Genomic DNA, 21736 nt, shown 5'->3' on the forward strand with positions numbered 1-21736 from the left:
GAGGTGGGTGGCTGTGGGGCAATTGAAAAAGAGCCGGCGAGGAGTTTCCCCAAAACTTGTCGGAACTCCGGGCTCGCGCGGAGGTCAGGAGCAGAGCGGCGGCGGCTGCCTGGGCGAAGCGAGCGCGGGGCAGGACGGTGAACGCCTCTCCCTCATCGGGCTGCGAGCGCGCCGGACGGACGCCACCACCGGAGCCGACAGCGGCTGGACCCAGCGCGGCGGGAACCGAGGACTTCCCTGAGCGACACGAACAGCTCCGAGAGCGAGAGCGACCGCCAGCCCCAGGTGGCCCGGACCGCACGCCGCGTCCGCGCCGCTCCCCGCGGGCGACAGGAGACGCCCCCGCGCACCGCGAGTGCCTCAGCCGGGCCACGCGCTCTCCCTCCTCGAGGGACAAACTTTTCCCGAACCCGATCCAAGCCCTCGGACCAAACTTGGGGCGCGTCGCCTATCGCCGGGAGCCGTCCGCGTAGAGCGTGCATTTCTCGGGCGAGATGTCCGAGCGCAAAGAAGGCAGAGGCAAGGGGAAGGGCAAGAAGGACCGAGGCTCCGGCAAGAAGCCCGCGCTCCCAGCGGGCGGCCCGAGCCCAGGTGAGTGCGCAGCACGGCCGGGCTCCGCGATCCTCTTCCTCCTCCTCCTCCGCTGGCGTCGCCTCTCCCTCGCCTGCCCGCGCCCTGCGCTCCTGGCGCCTGGCGCTGCTCCCGCGCGTCCGCGGAACCGGGCGGTTCTTGCCTTCGGTGGGGCCGCCCCTCACCTGGACGCCCAGCCCCACCCGGACGTCCGCACCCCGCGCGTACGGTTGGGGGCGGCGGCCGCGGCCCGCACCCTCCGGGGGTCCGGGTCGCGCAGTACTCCCTGGCACGGCCTTTTCCCAGCGCTCCGCAGCTGAGCCCAGCCCGGGAGCCGGACCGAAGTGCGGGAACCGAGGCTGGGTGCGCGCTCGTCCGGCGCTAGGAGGGCTTTGCACGGGCCCCGTCTGCCCTCTAGCGAGAAAAGCGGGAACGGGTCTCCACTTGGCGCGCCTGGTTGGGCAGAGCTGGGTGGTCGCGAGAGAGGCCCCGGGAGCTGGAGCGGGTGCGCGGCCGAGGGGAAGCCCTATAGGGTCGCGGTGTGTGCGTACGTTCACCCTGATTCAGCCCTGAGATACTGGAACTCAGATCAGTTGAGAGGGATTCCTAGAGGTCAGCGAAGCAGATAAAAATCTAGCCAGTGCCAGGAACCAGGTCTGCTCCAAATAAGTTCTCAGACTTCCAGCTTACCAGTTCTGGTTTTCAGGACCTCCTTGATAAATATGCTTAATTTATGCTCCCAAGAGGTTCCAAAAAGCAAAAGTTTGTCTAAATTTTTGAACCCAGGTGCCTGCTGGTTATATAATAGGATGAAATGGCAGTCGAGGCTTTCTAGAGACAAATCTTGCTTTTGATCATTAGCACACGGATGTGAATGACAGTTTCACCTTAGACTTCACAAGGAAGAGCTGATCCTTTAGATATATATTGTCTTGAAGAGAGCAAACATCCCACATAAATACTTGCTTATGAGTGACTGAAGAAGATGCTTAAAAAAGGAGAAGAGAGGGAGACGTATAAGGTCTTTTTTTTTTTTTTTCTGTCTCGTCCATTCCCAATTGTTAATTGATCCAGATTCATTAAGTCACTTAAAGTCACTTAAAGCATCCCCCAGCACTCCTGAAGAATTAATTCAATAGCACTTGGTAATACTGTGGCTGAGAAGATAAGCAGAAATATTTGTTCCTTGTAGGAAGAAAACAAGATTTGCTTAGACTTCTTATTGGCATCACTGATAGCATTTCAGAACCTGACTTACTGGCAGGGACCTTCGGCAGGTTTTGAGCAAAACAGAAATTGAACAAAGAGTAATTGTTTGGCCACTGACCATTCCTGTGCATGCTTGTATAATAAGATACTGCTGATCAGATTCACCTTAATTACTTCATGAGGGTATATTGAAATTTTGTTTACTTTTACCTTGTGTTTTGGAGACAAGGTCTGAAATGGGGAGCCGAATTAGCAACCTCTACGTGACTTTATCTATTGTCCTTTCAAAAGTCATCATGGTAAATTAAAGAGACCTTAGATGTAGCCAGAACTGTAAAGTTGTAGAGTTATTTGTGGGGGCCTTAGGTCTTTCCCTGTCCTGCCTGTGAACTCTGCCTTCACAAGTTTCTGTGTCCCTCTGTAGGTGGTCTGATGAATTAAGCAGGGCATTGGTTTGAAGTGGCATCCCTCTCAGGTAACAGGTTTGCATTTTGTCAAGGGTTTATAGTGGCAGTGCCATAACATAGACATTTCAGATAATCAGGTAGTTCCGTGGGGGGGAGATTTAAGAGCAAGCAGGCATTTCTGTGTCCTACGGATCTTATCTACTAGGTAGCAGCTGTGTTGTGACTACCGAAGGTTCTCCCTTGACACAGAGTTCCAGAGCTTCCTCGGTGGCTCTCATTCTGCTTTCCAGTCCACGTTGCGATTCCCTCTAAACCAGATAGATTGGCATCTCCAAGTGACATTTTCCCTATTATCTTCCTGAAAAATTGAGGTGAACTTGGCTCGGGTTAGTTTTTAGTATGTTTATCTCCCTTTTCCATCAGGGAGTCGTCATCTTTGGGGAGGAACTTTTTACCTCCTCCTGGGCACCTTGGAGGAGGTAAAAAGTCATGTAAATCACATAAACCACTTAAGAATATTGATTCTTCATTCGATTGAAAAGAATGGTCAACTTGAAACCAGCTCTCTGTAAAGGCACGTGGCATTAATAGTATTGCTTTGAAATCAGCGTTTCTCTCCTTGTCGTTTTCCTTACAATGGTGAGTGCCAGTTACATTTCCTTATCTTGGGGGAATAAATAACCTATAGCCGTAATGGTTTGTGGGAGAAACTCACGTGCCTTTCTTAACTTCCTTTGCACTCAAGTTCTCCAGGTGTCCCCAAAAGAACGACTTCTGGTGTCATCACTGTAGTGTTGCCCCTTGACAAGCCAGCCCAGATGAGGACCTATGGACCACACCCATCCGTTAAATAGCTCCTGCATAAGAGTCCGTCAACCCCACACTTCGCCCCTTTCTTAAAGTGGCCACTGCAAGTGCACATGCTACATGACGCACATGAACTGCCCAGCCTCTCTTTGGCTGTTATAACATTACTTCACGACAGTCGGGGGAGATGTAATGCTGAGATAATGGCCTCTCAGCCCCGCTGTGTGCTGTATTATATGCAGAGGCATAAACACATCTGTTGGAGGGAAATTTTCAGGGGAAAAGGGCTTCTTTAACTTTCATATGACATGTGTGACTGATATGTGATACATACATGGCTATGTTTCATAGCATCCACATTTTTATACAATTAACTGAATATTGAATTGCACACTATTGGGGCTGCAGATGTTCAACAGAATTATCTGTTCCATAATAGTGGCTCTAATAGGTCCCAAGCCCTTGGTGTCATTGGTTCCTCTTCTTTGCTCAAAATAAGCAACCTCAGCAAATCCTGGGCTTTGTAACCCAGATCCATGTTGTACCAGGGGCCCTGTAACATCCTGGGCCTCCTAGATTCTAGACCTCCCATTCCAGCCTCTTCTTATTGATTTAACTCAACAAACTCTTCCTGTTGAAGCACCGGTTACAAACCCAGAGTTTTTGTTTTGCTTTGTTTTGTTTTGCTATCTGGTCTTTGGCTCTGAGCTTCCCTTATGAATCTCCATTGGCTGATATGTTTTTCTTTCATAAAACACCACAAAGGATTCTTTTCTGTCTCTCCCTCCCTCCCTCTCTCTCTCTCTCTCTGTCTCTCTCTCTCTCTTTTTCCTTTCAAGTGACCTGAAACAAATCCGTGACCAAGCTAAGCCGAGTTCTAGAACTATTGTGACTCCTCTTAATCTTGGCAGAAGGAGGCATTTGTGAGTACAAGTGGTGGATAAATTGAGAATCTTAGTATACCAAACGGGTAGAAGTGGTCTGTGTGCTCCCTCGATGACATCACCCATGTGTTTCTTGAAGTGGTTCCCCAGACTGAAGTGCTTGTAAACATTCCTGGATATAAAGTGTGCTGTCACTAACAGGGCACCGTGTGTTTACAGAGCCAGAGGAATGTCCAGCGATGTTTCAAGCTGGTTACTTCTGGCCACTTACCTTATGTAATTATTCAGAACACTAAATATCATTGATAAGATGAAATAGGATTTATTTTGAAAAATTATTTTGAAGCAGAAAGAGAGAAACTTGGGATACTATTCTCATATCTGCAAGATGAGAAAGTAATACTGATGAGGAAAATATATATATATATATATATATATATAATCAGAAAATATTGAACTAGTATGAGAATAAGGAATACCTTACTACATGCCAGGCACTGTACTGGATGCTTTTATATTCATTAGAATGTTTTTAACGTTTATTTATTTTTGAGAGACAGAGAGAGACAGAGCACCAGCAGGGGAGGGGCAAAGAGAGAGGGAGACACAGGATCCCAAGCAGGCTCCAGATTCTGAACTGTGAGCACAGAGCCTGACGTGGGGCTTGAACCCACAAACCACGAGATCATGACCTGAGCTGAAGTCGGATGCTCAATCGACTGAGCCACCCAGGCACTCGTTATATTATCAATAAGGGAGCTAATATTTATTGAATATCTTAGCATGTTCCAGGCAGTGTAACAGATGCTTTGTGTATTTTGTCACTTGTCCTTTGGGAAGTACAAAAATGCCTCACTGCCACTCGGCAAAAAGCAGGGTTCCTGGTTCTTACCTCTTTAGCCAGATTGCCTGGGTCTAAATCCTAGTGTTCCTGCTCCTTACAGATATCATGAGAAAGTTACCTAATCTCTCTATGCCTAAGTTTCCTTATTTGTAAAAACTGCATAGGAAAATGTTATTATTATCATGAAGTTATTACGAGGCTTGAGATAATCCACGGAGGCATACTGAACATCGCCTAACATGTAGTAAGTGCCCGATACATGGTAACTCTGTTCATAAAATTACTTAAGAAGCAGATCGTCCAGGTCTTTACAAAGGTATTCGATATCATTTTCAAAACTTACCTTTTATGGTAAAAAAAATAATCCCAAACTGGCTTTAGATTAGAATGAGTATAAATATTAGTATCTACTACCTGTATATATAGAGAAAAGTGGATAAATATGTCAAACACCATAGCGGCATATATGTATTATGAAAACGGTCCCGAATTCAGTCTAAATATTGAAAATAGAGTGAGGTGCAACATAATTTTATCTCTGGCAGAAAGACGTTGAGGTTTCAAGCTATGAGAAGATTTTGAAACACGACTCCTTTGCTGGCAACACTTAAGAGATGACTCTCAAACCTCACTTTATTATATAGAATGCATAATCTTCTCTTTGGGGACTGGTACAAATTGCAGCAATTGAAAGGGAAAGAGTGTGTATGAACATTTTCTTTGTTATCTTTTTATCAAGTGTAATAGTATATTGCCAGCAAGGAGCCCAGAATTGAGTGCAGGTGTTACTAAATATAAATAAATGATGAATATAGGAAATCCATACTTCTTCACAAAGAGTGCTCTCCCCTCTAGAACCACTAGAATGGTTGTACGTAGTGTTTAAAGTTCTGGGAGTATGACACATACCAAATCGGTATTTTATTAACTTTCTCGGAGTAACAAGCTAAATTTGGCTTTCACAGTCCTGATAGTTTATCGTGTTCTATTAGGACAGAGGAAAACAAACCGGGTGAGTGATTCTGTTTGCTTAAAGAGACAAATAAATGGACTTCTCATATTTTGGTTAATCCTAGGACTTTCCTCTGCATAAACAGAAAATGCAAAAAAAATAAATCAGATAGTTTTGGTTTAAAAACTGATTTATTTTAACCAGAAGACAATAGTGTCTATTGAATATGCTGTAAGGTACAGAAAATGAAATTTCCCAAAGGCACAAGTGACGTTTTGGATCCACTGTGATGCTTCACATCCTAATTGTGTGGTTGTGTCCTTGTATGAGTTTTAATAGATTCTTTAAAAAGTGAGCTACCAAAATGCCAATAGATGTCAGTGTTTGTTGCTTTAGAAAAGGCAAGGTGTTAGGGGAAAAAACAGAACTTAATTTGCTCTCCATTTTACTAACCTAAGGCTGGCTACTCTGAGAAGTTTGATAACTATTAGGACCCTGTATAACCTCGTGTGCTTACACTTTGTTAATGAGAATGCTATATTTTCACATTCCTCTCTTCTAAATATTAAAAGATGCCTCTGCAATAAATTCCTGAAAGAATTCAGAATGTAGGCTGAAAATACACTAATCAGCACATTTTTTTTTCTTTTTTAAAATGAAGACCCAATTGTGTGAGAATGTGGTTACGTCTTGTATTTCTTTTGCATTTTCAAACAATAAATTAATTATGCATGTGTTGTAGATCATCTTGATTAAGATTGAACAAGTACACTTTTGAGTCCAACGCAAGGGAGATCCGTGGACTGCAGATCTGGAAGGCCAGAGATAACCAGAATTTTCTTCTTTGTCCGAGTTACCAGTGTCACTTTTCTGTGGCCTCCAGAGGGTGCTCCAAGAGCATCACACTGCTATTCCCCAAAGAATGACTCCTTTTTAACTTTTCTTAAGTTACTTGCATGTTCTGGGCAGTCTATGGGGAAGAGGAGGGTCCTGATTTGATCAGAGTTAGCTGCCTCAACTGGAGTTCATTTCCCAGCTAGACCAAATAGCCTGAATTCACTAAGAATTCTGAATGGGAACATTCTGATACATCATCCTGATGATGACCATGCAGTTGTCACTTGCAAGGGGGTGTCCGTGAAATTCATTTTCACCGGCACTTTTTCCTCAGAGAACCTAATATCTCATAAGCACCTTTTAGTTGCCCTTTAGAGCTATTCCTTTTGAATAAGTTCAGAGCCTTCGAAGAGATTTAGTCACATTTAAAAGTTGCATTATGTAATTGAACAAAGGATTTTTACTAACACGTTTGCTTTCATTTCTTCACACAGTTTCTTCAACCCCTAGCTTAAATTGTTTAAGAACCCTACTCTTTTTTTTTTTTTTTTTTTTTTTTTTTTGAGCGAGTGAGCAAGCAGGGTAGGGGCAGGGAGAGCGCGCGCGTGCGCAAATCCCAAGCAGACTCCAAACTGTCAGTGCAGAGCCCAATGTAGGGCTCAAACTTACGAACCTGTGAGATCATGACGTGAGCCGAAACCAAGAGTCAGACACTTAACCAATTGAGCCACCCAAGCACCCCAAGAACCCTACTTGATAGAGGTACACATTTTTGAAAATGGGTATGAAAGACTAAATCCATTGGACATGGGCTAGTATTGTAATATTGTCACCTCGTCCTTGTCATTTGCTCCTGACTTATTCCACCTGGCATTAGCCATCTTCATTCATGAGTTGCTCCCATTATTTGAGTCCTCTTCTCTTTTTGAAATGCAGTGTAGTTTGCTGTGTTTCCTAGACAAGAAAGGTATTACTGATGGAAAGTAGCCTTTGCTCTGCTTCCGTGTCCCAAATCTTTCATGCCACAACTTCATCAGGCAGGCAGCTGGCTCCTTGGGCAGCTGTTGAGTTTTAGTTTCAATGATGTGAGAGTTAGGGAATGCTTCATTGGGTTGAACCACATGAAATAGTCAATTTTGTAGGTCATACATGACTGACTCTTGTCAATGTCCTATGGTTTAATATTTGGAGTCTCTTGAGTACTTTGGCTTTGTGCTTTACATATTATTTTAAATAATATTGTAGGGACAACGTCGAGAAAATTCTTATAAGTTTTGGTAATTAAAAGAGGTTAAAAGTAATATATAAAGGAACCCAGGATAGGATATCATTGAACCAGTGACATTTTCTCCAATAAATGGATCAGGTCATATGATATCCATATAAAACAAATTCAGCATAGAGTGTCAGGGCAAGGAGTATTTCCCCTTGGAGAGAAAAGTGGTGTATTTCTACCACAACATAGAACTTTTATTTTTATTTGACCTTAGAAAACCGTTATCTTGCTTTCTCTTACCCACCATATTTCTGCAGAGATTACAGAGATATGAAAAGGAAATACTGGTGAATGATGAGTAATCCTGGTTTTATTTTATGAGATAATAGGGAAAAAAATACCTTTGCCCACTTTCACAGTGCTACAGCAACACAAGTTTTCTAGTATGTTAATAACTGTGAAATTTATTGTCAAGTGGAAATGCATCTCATTATGATTGGCCTATATTGCTTTATAAATAAAGTTAAATTTAGATAGAGCTAGGTTTTAAAAAGTGTGTATATTCACGTTTGTGACTGTAAGTCATGTTTGTTATATATAATCTCGTAATTGCAGAGACAAATTGCATTTTTTAAGGTTATGACAGTCTCTTTAGCTATTCCATAGTGAATCTAAAACCAATCTTTAAAAGGAAATGTCTAGATTCCAATTTGGAATGATTTTTTTTTTTTTTTTCAGAATACATCAATCTTCTAGTGAAATGTTTTAAATACTGAAGGTCTTATATCTAAGGACTCCAGGATTGAAAGCTGAAATTCCTACACATTTTGTGATTTATATTTTATACTTCAAAAATATATTCCAACCTTATGTAAAAAAGTTTTAATATTAATTATGCATAGAAACATGTCTCTATTAATGCCCTGAGGGTTTTTTTTAAGTTGTTTGTTTATTTTGAGGGAGAGAGCATGAGTGGGGGAGGGACAGAGAGAGAGGGAGAGACATGATCCCAAAAGTAAGTTCCCACCATCACCACAGAGCCCAATGAAGGCCTTGGACCCATGACCTGTGAGATCGTGATCTGAGCCAAAGTCGACACTTAACTGACTGAGCCTCCCACGTGTCCCTTAATGCCCTAAGATTTTATAACTGAAAGTTTATTTCTTAGCTGTGTAGTATGTCATTTATTTTGGAATTTTTATTCATATATAATAATAGGAAATCACACTTACATGTGAGCTGATAAGGAATGCATCCAAAAATCAAAGAAGAAAGAAGTGAGGGACATAGATGTTTAAAAGAAAACAAAATGCTCACGAGAAAGAGAGCTTTCTTTTATGGGGATAAATGTATGTGCTGCTATTTAGTGTTTAGAAATATGTGTTTTGTGAATCAGATGTTCTTTCTGTTCCTTTTTAAAGTTAAAAAAATTTTTAATGTTTTATTTATTTTGGTGGGGGGAGAGAGAGAAAGAGAGAGAGGGAGAGAGGGAGAGGGAGGGAGGGAGGGAGGGGCAGAGAGAGGGAGACACAGAATCCAAAGAAGGCTCCAGGCTCTGAGCGGTCAGCACAGAGCCCAGTTCGGGGCTCAAACCCAGGGACCATGAGATCGTCACCTGAGCCGAAGTCGGACACTTAACCGACTGAGCCACCCAGCTGCCCCAAATGTTCTTTCTGTTCTTAAGTTTAGCAAGACTTACACAGGTTTCTGATTGTCCCTGAATTTGCCTCTTCTCCCCTGTCTGCATCTTATTCCTTGGACTTTCTGTTGTATTGGAGGACATTTAGGGGAGGAGGAGGGGGTTGGTAACTTGCTCTAATAGTAGTTGATGTAAAGGAGGCTCCAGGATAAGGGAAGTCATTTTGGACACAGCACGCTGTAGTTTTGTGTCTACAGTGTGAACATTGGCATCATGTTTAACATGGCTTAGTGTACGAAAAAGTGTGTATGTGTGTGTACCTTCCCTTCCCCCCCTTCCCTCTCAAACATGGGAAGTGTTCTTTCCAGTTGTGAGTTTAAACTATATTAAAGGTTATGGATATTTAGATGAAAGGGTTGTTTTGTGTTCGTTTTGTATATTCACGTAATATGTGAGGATATAGTGAGACTTTTTTGGATGGAAGCGATGCCCTATCCATTTGTAACCTCAGTTAGGGTTGGCCCAGACAAAAACGTGTACCTGTGCAGCCAGCGGTTAAGTGAAGCTCAAGTCAACATTTTAAGTCATCATTTTGATAATTCTGGTATCTTTTCTCCAAACACACTGGAGTGAAGGATGTACAAAGTAGGGACAGCATTTTAGATCTGCACCCGTATATTCCACAGGGGATGGGACAAAACAAAGTCCCCCTAAAAGGGACACGCCTGGGCCCACGCCCTCGTGGACGTGGCCCCACTGCTGCCCCTTCAGCGATCCTCCCTTCCCCCCGCACCCGCACTATCCTGACTTGGCCCAGCACTCATGTTGCGTTCTCCAAAAAGTATCTGGCTGTTCGCCTCAAAAGTGAAAATCCCTTTTCTGAGTGTGGCCACTGAGAAGGAAACTTTTTTTTCCTAATTAGCAGGCCAACTGAGAATTCCTGCATTCTAATACAGTGCGGCTCAGGACACAGCAGCAGGACAATTTGACCGTGAGCAGCACCAAGTGGAAGTTTCTGGGACACCTGAATGTTGGCCTGGCTCAGTGACTGCTGCGTCCCTCCTCCTGTGGCTGAGCGGTGCCGGGTCAGTTCCATCAGAGCCTGGCTGAAAGGGTTGTGTGCGCCGACTGTGCAGCTGGGAGCCACAGCCTCCCTGTCACGCATCCCCAGCGGGGACGAAGCTCTTTAGCCTTACTTTGCGTGTGTCCCCAGTGTGGAAAATAGTACGTAATTCACGCAGTCGTTCTGAGGAGTAGTATTGGGTGTTGTGCTCGGTAGAGAGGACTAAATGATGGGTTTTATAGGGTTTGCATATTAACAAAATCTAGGCATTTTTTTTAGTGTACTTTTCATCTCATGGTATCCTCTTGTTCTGTATGTCCGAATCAATGTCTGAATTTTAAGACCTCAGAAGACAACTTTATAAATACATGCTCTACATCTTTTCCTGGGGTCATATACACAGAGGTCCCTTGTAAATGATCATGTTGTTGGTAGTACACATCAAGTATTTATTTGGCATAGATTCTGTAGCTTTGGACCATTGGTGAGAGTTAAATGCCAAATGTGCAACACATTCATAAAAAGATGAGCGGATATTCTTAACCTGAGGTTTAGCTTGAACTTTGACCTATAGACAAACTCATTTTTGGAGAACAGAGTAACACTAGTGATGATATATTTTTTAATTTTTTTATTAAAAAGTTTTTTTTTAATTTTTATTTATTTTTGAGAGAGAGAGAAAGTCAGAGTGTGAGTGGGGGAGGAGCAGACAGAGAGGGAGACACAGAATCTGAAGCAGGATCCAGGCTCTGAGCTGTCAGCACAGAGCCTGATGCGGGGCGCGAACCCACGAACCATGCGATCGTGACCTGAGTTTAGGTTGGACGCCCAACCGACTGAGCCAGCCAGCCGCCCCACTAGTGGTGATATTTTAGTGAATTGGTACAATAATAGGCTATGTGCGCTTGTATTTTAAATATTACACACACTCTTATTCTTTTAAAGTATATAGCAATTAATTCTTTAGAGGTAATGTTCTCATACCTTATCTCCTATGTCTTCATGGTCAAGGGTAACTTGTATTGCACATAGTGCCTAGTAGAGTACTTTACATATGAATTTATAGAATAAATGAGTGAGAATCATTTTCTGTATACGTTTACTATTTTTTTTCCTGAGCTGAAGAATAGATAATTGTATTTATAAATTGATTTAATTGGAGCACATTGTGTTGTAAGCTATATTAAGTTTATTATCTCACAAAATTTTTCATTTGTCTATTGAGTAGACATTATTTTGTATGTAGGTATCACAACTTGCTTTTATATTCTTTTGGTATTTTCTCTCTTCTCTGCCAACAGAGTGACAGTATTTGTGCTAAGCACACTATTTCACTATTTAAAATGATAGTATTCCCGATATTCTCCACTTTAAGTTATTTTTAAATAAATAAAAACAGGGAGCCTGCTGTGAAACCCAAGAAACGGTAGATTTTTATAAACAGTTATAAGAGCAGTAATATTGAAAATTATTGTCATCTGTTTCTGAGAAAAATATTGAAGGCTGGTGTACTGTCCCAGAAGGATTAGTTCAAATACAGAAAATAGATTGTGATTATAATTCGTTTTAGTGAGGTCACCTTGCTATATACTTGAATTCTTCCCTGGGGGTGGGGGGTGGGAGGGAACTGCTCATGCATTATCCATTTTGGGAAAGAGTTATATATACAGGAATTATGGAAATGAGCTGGTGGGTTTGTCAAGAGGAAACCAATTATTTGAATGCTGAGTTGAATGGGAAATGAAATACATAATTTTCCATATATTAAATTGAATAGAAATGGGAGATGTATGTCTTAAGGATTGTGTTTTGTTTTTGTTATTTTTTACATGCCGACTATATTGTATGTTCTCAGTTGCCCTTAACCTGAAAGAAAGGAAAAATGTCAATGGAGATAGTTATTTTATATTTTCGATATTTGGAAAGCACCATGAGAATTTTAAATGTTGTGTACATTATTTACACCCATCAAAAAGGACTGGGGTTTACTTCTGGAAGGCAGGCAAGACAAAGGCCATTTGTTATCTTTCCCCAGGAATTAACAATATAGGCAGCATAGTCCCCAAGACCTCTATGCATTTATTCTTCTCTCAGATCGAATCTACGCAGGACTCCATCTACCAAGGGAACTTCTAAATTGGACCATGCACGGTGAAAAAACTGTCACCACTTACAATATTGTAGTGATTAGAGAATAAATATTCACAAAACTTAAAAAGCTCAGTGAAAGCTTTGGTGAAAGCTTTTCACATCCGATTTTGGCGACTGCAGTCACACTTTGTAAGGTAAAGATATGTCTCAGTGCTTCCCTCCACTGTATGTTAGGTTTACTCCATTCTACCTCTGGAAATTGTGACAAAAAGGCAGGACACAGCCAACCTCAGTTTTGCCCTGAGTGCACCAGTATGGGAATAAAGCTCCCGGGAGCCAGAAGGGTAGTAGCGATTGTCCTACAGGGACATGATCTAGACATACCAGTTGGGAGAACTTCTAGGCGCCTATGCCTCTGACATCATTGGATTCCACGAGAGAGGCAGCCACAGAAGATCTGAATGCCCTTTTTGTCATTTTAGATACGTGATTTTACAAAGTTACTGCTGACCTTAACACAGATGCCCTTTTGGGATTTGTTTCTGTGAAACTTATCAGCAGCTGGATGGCATAGCTCCTGAATAATGCTGTTGCTCTTGAGCAAGATAAGTTACAACTGCATCAGGAGAACAATTTATTCATCCCCAGTGGTGTTACCATTCTCACATTAACTCACAGAGAAAAATAACTCTTTGGAAGATTCACGGTGTTTTGCTTGTATTGGTGTATCAACTCACTATAAAATGTAAAGAATATTTCCTGCTCAGAACTTATAAGAATCTAGTTTTGGGTTATGAACACAGCAGTTCTTTGTTGAGACCCTGGACAAATTAAGTGAATAATGGATATCCTTAGAATTGTCATGTTTCATGGTACGTTTGTAAGTAAAAGCCTGTAATCTTTTTTTTTTTTAATTTTTTAACATTTATTGACTTTTGAGAGACAGAGCATGAGCCAGGGAGGGGCAGAGAGAGAGGGAGACACAAAATCTGAAATAGGCTCCAGGCTCTGCGCTGTCAGCACAGAGCCCGATGCAGGGCTCAAACCCTTGAACTGTGAGATCATCACCTGAGCCTAAGTCAGATACTTAACCGACTGAGCCACCCAGGTGCCCCAGGCCTCTGATCTTTAAGTAGCGATGATGGTTTCATGGAAGAAAATCACTCTATTTCTGGTCACCCAAAGAAATAAGAAATGGGAAATGTACATACGGATATACATACCCAAGGTTCTAAGTACTAAATTTGCACATTGCCTAAATATGTGGCTCTGTGCTTTCTATGGGTACAGACCTTCTTTTCATTTGCTTTCAAAAGGTATGAAGTAATTATACTTGAAATTTACTAGAACTATCTTTTCAATGATCAGGTAGAGTTACTTTTTATGAGATTGCTTTTATGATTATTAGTCCCATAAATAATATTTCAGGAGTTAGTATAAGTGCCGAGTGATAAAACTGTAAGGATATCAACATGTGTATGTAAATAAATAGGGAACTTTCCACATTCTATCACCATATTTTTTTTTATTATAGAAGTTTTTTGTACATAACTTCAGTTTATCCTGGGTTTTGGTTTTTGCTTGCAGGACAAAGGTCAAACAATCTCGGTTCTACTTGGTGCATTTTATTTTGTCATTACATATATGTATATGCATATATTAAGTTTATTTATTTATTTTGAGAGAGACAGAGAGTGTGAGCAGGGGAGGGGCAGACAGAGAGGAGAGGAAGAATCCCAAGCAGGCTCCGCACTGTCTGCTCAGAGCCCGACGCAGGGCTCACACCCGCGAAACTGCAAGGTCATGACATGAGCCGAGGTCAAGAGTCAGACACTTAACTGACTGAGTCACCCAGGTGCCCCGTGTCATTAATATATTTTAATTTTTAGAAAATAAACCACTGCTTTCACCCAGGAGGTTTTTAATTGAGTGGTCATAGATGCACATCTTAGCATTTTACATCTTTAGACCTTAAACCCCATAAGGTCACATCTGCCTCATGTATTAGCACATCACCGGGGGCCAGCACAGTGCTAGAAGCATAGTTGTTGCTCTTAATTTAAACAATGATTGAATGAATGAGGCAGTATTGCTAATTTGCTTAAAACAATGAGTTGTGGAGTTTATGGGTAGCAGTTTAGTTATTATGTTACTATCAGTCAGGAAGAAAGTATGAGCGCAAATCAACGGTACCAGCGTTCCATGGATTTATTCCTAAATTGACCATTCATTATTTTTCTGGGTTCAATTTGCACAATCTATTTTAAGGCTCTCAGTAAGGAATAATCAGTGCTTAAATTATTCAGACTAGTGAATAGAAATTAGAGGTTTATTCAGTCTACAGTTCTTGCTAACTTAAAATGTTTTTGTTACCTTTTTCTCTTAAGTACATACAGGCAGTGAGGAAATTAAGTTAGCTGATGCGGTTTAAGGAGTTACTGTTTGTAAATACTGAGACTATTGCCTGGAACCTATTGCTTGCTATGTTAGCGTTTGCTATATAAATAAATAACCATTATTCTGGGGAAGTAATGAAAACAACCTTCAACAATATTAGTACTGCCTAAACAGTCAAATCTTTTTTTTTAATTTTTTTTTTTATTAAAAAACTTTTTTTAATGTTTTTATTTATTTTTGAGACAGAGAGAGACAGAGGATGAGCAGGGGAGGGGAAGAGAGAGAGGGAGACACAGAATCCGAAGCAGGCTCCAGGCTCTGAGCTGTTAGCACAGAGCCCAACGCGGGGCTCAAACTCACAGACCGTGAGATCATGACCTGAGCCGAAGTCGGACGCTCAACCGACTGAGCCACCCAGGCGCCCCAACAGTCAAATCTTAAATACAACTATATTAGTCCTGGGAAGAATCATTGAATGTTAGAACTGAAGAGGTTATTTTAGAGATCATCTGCTTGACTCATGTCTTTTTAGATGAGGAAAACACCAAAGGCCAACAGGAGACTCACTCCTGGCATTAGAACCCAGGCATCCAGATGAGGGTAGGGATTTTCATCACTGTAATGCCTTACTTTTAAGTCTAGAATTGGCCTTGTATGTGAATTCAACGGTACTTTTATAGTGTTTTGGGTGTGATTACGCTTCTGGATGAGAAAGAGATCTTTTTGTGGCATCAGATAGCCGTTTGGAGTACATCAGTGGTATGATTTTAATTATTTTGAGGGTTGCAGTAAATTTAAATAAGCCAAACCTTTATATCTATTTGTTCCTTGTTACGGTAACTTGTACCCAAGGGGGTTCAATAAATATTGACTGACAAGATGAACAGTAGAGTAATATGGGAGAGGAGGGTAATGGTGTGTGTGTGTGTGTGTGTGTGTGTGTGTGTGTGTGTGTGTGTGTGTGTGTGTTATCTGTCTCAGTGCTCTGAAACTTTCCTGGCACTGACGCCTTAATGCAAGAGGTTCTAACAAGAATGATCTGTGTGGGCCTTCTGGACATCTTTGTAGAAATGATGAACGTGCAGAAGAGAATTGTGAACACCTGTGTCTTCGCAGCTGCTCTGAGACCAAGTCACTCACTTGCATCTGTGAGCCACTGACCACTAAGCACTGTGACATTTTATCACTAACAACCTGAATTATCTTTGACCCAGAGACCTAGGGGTCAAAGGTCTCTTAGTCCATTATTAAATTTCCAGAGTGGCAGTTCAGTTTGCATGAGGAGGTTTATTTATATTTATTTAACTTTTTTATTTTTACTTATTTTTTTTAAGTTTATTTATTTTTGAGAGAGAGAGATAGAGACAGAGCAGGAGCAAGGGAGGGGCGGAGAGAGAGGGAGACACAGAATCGGAAGCAGGCTCTTCTGAGCTGTCAGCACAGAGCCCGACATGGGACTTGAACCCACGAACCATGAGATCATGACCTGAGCTGAAGTCAGATGCTTAACCGACTGAACCACCCAGGCACCCCTATTTTTTTTTAAAGACTTTTCTGTTTCTTTTTTTTTAAGCTTTATTTTTGAGAGAGAGAGAGAGAGAGACAAACAGAGCATGAACAGGAGAGGGGCAGAGAGAGAGGGAGACACAGAATCTGAAGCAGGCTCCAGGCTCTGAGCTGTCAGCACAGAGCCCCATGTGGGGCTCCAACTCATGAACCGTGAGATCATGACCTGAACCCACATTGGATGCTTAACCGACTGAGCCACCCAGGTGCCCCTTATTTAACTTTTTTGGAGTGGAGGAGGGAAGTAGGAAGAATGAGAGATGTAGTTGTTATTGTTTCACTCTTATAGGATTAGTTTTAGTCCCTTTATTTGTAGGATTAGGGTAACATCCTAAAAGAAAGGAAGATCCCAAAGATTTAACACATGGTGTTTTTTGTACAGGACTAACATGGAATGTCCTAAAAGTTCCTGGGAACTGTCATCAAACCAGACCTTTACAGAAAAATGACACCCTACAGGTTGTAGCAGGGAGGAGCTTTGCCTTGAGGAAAATGCAGATCCTTTGAGGGTGGTAGAAACTCATAGTTTGCTGATTCATATTCGCACATTAATAAGGGACTTAAATAGTGGCTCGAAGGAGACTGAAAAGTTCATTTGGAACCCGTCCAGGGAGCTGGGAGGACAGACATGTGCTGATTCCCAGCCAGTCTCGGGTTGAAAAGCTCTTCCGAGTTATAACCAGGAAGTACCCTCGGGCCAGAGCTAGGAGGGCTGGAGGGGAAAGCCTGGCTTCATTGTGTGTGTGTTTGAGCCTATAAAACTGTATAATAAGCAGCCATCTCCTGCGAGGAGGAGGGAAGAAGGCGCACCACTGTGCTGGTGTGGAAAGAGCACTGTTCAGGCACACAGTTAAGAGGAAGGAATACTAAATTCACATGGTTTGGGCCATCATTGAAAATGGCTGTTCTTGGGTGCCTGGGTGGCTCAGTTGGTTGAGCGTCCTACTGTTATGTTTCAGCCCAGGTCATGATCTCATGGCTTGTGGGATTCTCTCTCTCTCTCTCTCTCTCTCTCTCTCTCTCCCTCTCTCCCTCTCTCCCTCTCTCCCTCTCTCCCTCTCTCCCTCTCTCTGCCCCTCCCCCACTTGGCGCTATCTCTGTCTCTTTGAAAATAAATAAGTAAACTTAAAACTATATAAATAATATGTCTGGGCTTTAGATCCTTGTCTAACGATTAAGAAGGTAGATTTAGATTAGGTGTAAAAAATTAGATCTAAAATAAAACTATGATTCAAAGTCTGTATTTTATTAGGTCGGTGGTCTCCACAAGGCTGTCCTGCAAAACACCGTGCAATACTTTCCTGGTACGTTTTTACTCAGAGGCTTTAGTAGCGAATATCTTTTCAAAAATCCTAAGGTACTTGAAAAAATAATAGCTTTGTAAAATCTAGGCAGGTAACAATTTTTTTTTGTAGCCAACAGTTCATCTTCTATAAAATTTTTGATAGCTAAACTAGGAATGTGGTTAATTTGTCTTGCAAACACCAAGATTTGTTTAGGTATGGGATTATTTAGTGAAAGTATAGAACATGATAAATGGATATATTTATAAGTTGCTAATACAGAAGCTTTTTATATGAATTCTGAATAGAAACTGGGTATTGGCTATGAATGTGATGTCTCAGATACTCATAATGCACTGGTGCCTTAAAAGCATAGGATACAGTACAGGATTTAACCAGTGCTGAGAACCTGAAGTATGTGAAGCAGTTAAAAAAGAAAGAGGTGCAAAGTAGACACAGCCTTTGAGGAATTCTTGACATACTTGTTTTAAAATATTATAAAATTCTCTAATTTTTTTCTGGGGCTTATGTTGTTTCAAATTTAGTTTTGTTTTTTTGCCACTGTTAACTTTAAAAAAAATTTTGTTTATTTTTGAGAGAGAGAGTGCAAGCAGGGGAGGGGCAGAGAGGGAGGCAGATACAGAATCTGAAGCAGGCTTCTGACTCTGAGCCATCAGCACAGAGCCCCATGCGGGGCTTGAACCCACAAACCGTGAGGTCATGACCTGAGCCAAAGTCAGACACTTAACCCACTGAGCCACCCAGGCGCCGCTCCACGGTTAACTTCCTATATAAGAGTGTTCCTTTTATTTTCTGTAGGCTCTGTTTATTTTCCAGAGATGCTATCCTACACTAACGTTCTCAGGAGGACTCTTTAAAAAAAATTTTTTTTTAATGTTTATTCATTTTTCAAAGACAGAGAGAGACAGAGCACAAGCAGGGGTGGGGCGGAGAGAGACCGGGGGTTGGGACACAGAATCTGAAGCAGGCTCCAGGCTCTGAGCTGTCAGCACAGAGCCCGACGTGGGGCTCAAACTCACAAACCGCGAGATCATGACCTGAGCCCAAGTTGCATGCTCAACCGACTGAGCCACCCAGGCACCCCTCAGGAGGGCTCTTTTAACCCTGTTGATCATCCTAACAAAGATCATAATACTAAGTTAATTTATCATACTGTATTTTTTCTGTGTTTAAGTCTGAATTTTCATCAAGTTATTAACTGAAAGGATACGTCTTAAATGTCCCAGGACTAAGATTCCCAAGTGTATCTGTTCTCTTGATGAAGCAAGTATGTACTAGAAAAGCAGCAGACTGCTATTTAAGTGAAGTGGTTAAGCTGCCAAGACTGTTATTGTGAACCTGTGGTAGGTCATTTTGGTTGCCTTTTCAACATCAAAATCATTGAAGCCCAGGCGCAGAAACAGGAAGCACTTTCTGCCATGTTGCAACTGTCATTAAACGTTTATTGACAAATAATGTACAGATAAAAATCCTGAGAAGTGCGTGAAAGAAGAACTTTATTTCTCAAAAACTTAACCCTGAAGAAGAAGAAAGAGTGAGCAGGCAGGCACCAGGCACTTCATCAGTGGCTTAGAGAGGTATTTAAGTGTATCACCTAGAGCTTCATTTATTACCAGGAAAGGATCAATTCCACTTATTCTTCTCTTTTTCTGTGGCACGGCTCCAGGAAGGTATTTTAATTGATTGGTGGGAAGATTTTAACACAGACAAAACTTCTAAGCCAAGTGCCATTATTTCCAGTACAGTGGCTTTACCACATTATTGGATAATAAAGCTAAAAGCTGCCAAATGTTTCAGAATTATTTTCAGAAATTTGCATGCTCTTTATTCCCATTACCTTGAGAAGGAGTTCAGAGGAAGGGCTTAGTCAGCATGCAATTATAGTATTAGATAAAATATCCAGCTTGCTCTGCAACCAAGATGCAGCTAGCTGTCTGTACTTTCATCAACGGAGAACCCTTGAGATGCTGGTTGTCAGTGTGAGTGCCACACCTTTGAAGATAATCTGCCTTTCTTCTCTGGATCCTTTTAAGACTTAGTCTCTCTCTCTGTCTCCCTCTCTCTCTGTCTCTTTTTCTTTTCCAGTTTCACTATGATGTACTCAGGTATGGATTCCTTTTTATCCTGCGCAGGACTCTGGGTTTCCTGAACCCGTATGTTTGCTTTCTTCTGGGACATCCTCACCCATATTTTTTCAAACATGTCCTCGACCCATTTCCTCCCCTCCTGGAACTTTACTTAAAAGTGTGTTGGGGGATGGGGGGGTGCCTGGGTGGCTCAGTCGGTTGAGCGTCTGACTCCAGGTCAGCTCATGATTTCATGTCTCGTGGGTTCGAGCCCCGCGTCGGACTCTGTGCCGACAGCTCAGAGCCTGGAGCCTGCTTGGGATTCTGTGTCTCTCCCTCTTCTGCCCCTCCACTGTTTGTGCTCTCTCTCTCTCTCTCTCTCTCTCTCTCTCTCTCATATATAAATAAACATTAAAAAAAATTAAAAAAAGAAAAGTATGTTGGCACTTCTCCCTCTCATGACCCAGTTCTGTTCACCTGTCAGAGTTCCCAATGTTTGCCTCCCTCTGCGTCTGTGTCTCTTCTCACGTATCTTCTGCTTCACTCGCTGTCTCTTCTGCTGTGGACAGTCTGCCACAAAGACCGCCCACGAAGCTTTTCATTGTAATTCATGTTTTATTTCTAGCTGTTCGATTTGGTCCGTTTTCAGATCTCCTATGCTGCATTTTGTATTTTCCTGGTCCCTAAAGACATTTCAAGTTTGTTATCTATTTCTTTTAGCAGAGTAAGCACACTCATTTCCTAATTTGTGTGTGATGATTTCTGTACGTGCTGGTTCTCACTCAGTGCCTTGTTCCTTCCTGTGCTCAGTTGTCTCTGACTCTGCTGTTCTGGCTCGGGAAAAATGATCTGTGGCATTTCTCAAGGCATAGGACAAAAGTGCACGCCTGTCTGCCCGAAAAGTTTGTTCCTGCTGGATACCTGGGACCCTACCAAGTTCGTGGCCTGAGTTCTGAGGCCTGTTGCTCTGTTTCCCTGGGCGTCATGAATCTGTCTTTAGATTCAGCTTCTCCCTATAGCTTCACTCAAGGTGAAGACAATGTCCCTTAGTTCTTTGGGGTTGGAGGAGGGGTAGGTTTTGTCTTGGTAACTGTAGGTATAGCTTTTTTTGGGGGGGAGGGTTCTTTATAAGTTTAGCCCCTTGGATTCCCACCTTAGTCTGAAGAGGGGCTACCATAAGATTCTCCACTTTGGGCAGACCCTGGGGCCTTGATTGCCACTGACTTCCTCAGGATAGACAAATATTCTTAAAGAAGATGTGATTGTATTGTCCGGGTATTTGGCTTATATTATTTCTGGGCTCAAGATTTTCCTCAGCATTTGTCCTGAAAGTTCCCTATTTTGTCAAGCTGTTTGAAGATAATGTTTATTATAATTAACTCACCATTTTTAGATGTTTGCAGCAGAGGGTTACTTTGAAACACTTACCCTCTATTACTGGAAGAGAAGTCATTAATCAAGAAGAAACTAAAAACTTTAGGGCAATAATAATGCCTCCGCAAGAGATGCGTTGACGTGAAAAGTAGTCAAATTAGGGATTTTCAGAAGGTAACATTTTGAGGATGAATTAACTGGTTTTGTTTACCTTTAGGCTCTAAGCAGGCTTATATCTGGTTAATTTTTGAGTTAAGGAAATCTCTAAAGAGATGCCTCACGTGCAGTTAGGAATGGACTTTAGGAACTAAAAGGTTAGTGGGTTGATCCTGAAAATTTGAATGAAAGAAGGGATACTGTGGCTCAGCATATAATCAGACAAGGTATAGATCTCACTGAATGTAACTGCTGTGGTCACTACCAAGTTAACAAGAGAAGGGGCAAGACTTTGCCAATGCACAGAATCAGATCTAAACAAAAACAAAAACAAAAACAAAAAAACCCAGCTTT

The 21736-nt window shown here is 42.0% G+C and overlaps 1 protein-coding gene across 8 annotated transcripts in view; it reads left to right on the forward strand.

Annotated features, from left to right (window-relative positions):
- The first annotated feature begins 305 nt into the window (after positions 1-305).
- NRG1 (neuregulin 1) overlaps positions 306-21736 on the forward strand; it is a 222454-nt gene continuing 201023 nt past the window's right edge. For 5 of the 8 annotated variants that reach the window (XM_053900935.1, XM_019466863.2, XM_019466864.2 and 2 more), the window contains exon 1: positions 373-591. In XM_053900935.1, coding sequence (XP_053756910.1) covers positions 495-591 — 97 coding nt within the window. In that variant the 5' untranslated portion in view covers positions 373-494. Of the gene's footprint in view, positions 592-21736 lie in introns of all 8 variants that reach the window. The other 3 variants (XM_053900941.1, XM_053900943.1, XM_053900942.1) reach the window with 2 other exon arrangements.

The sequence above is a fragment of the Panthera pardus genome, unplaced genomic scaffold, assembly GCF_024362965.1.
Source record: "Panthera pardus isolate Hobbes unplaced genomic scaffold, ASM2436296v1 HiC_scaffold_13, whole genome shotgun sequence".
NCBI lineage: Eukaryota > Metazoa > Chordata > Mammalia > Carnivora > Felidae > Panthera > Panthera pardus.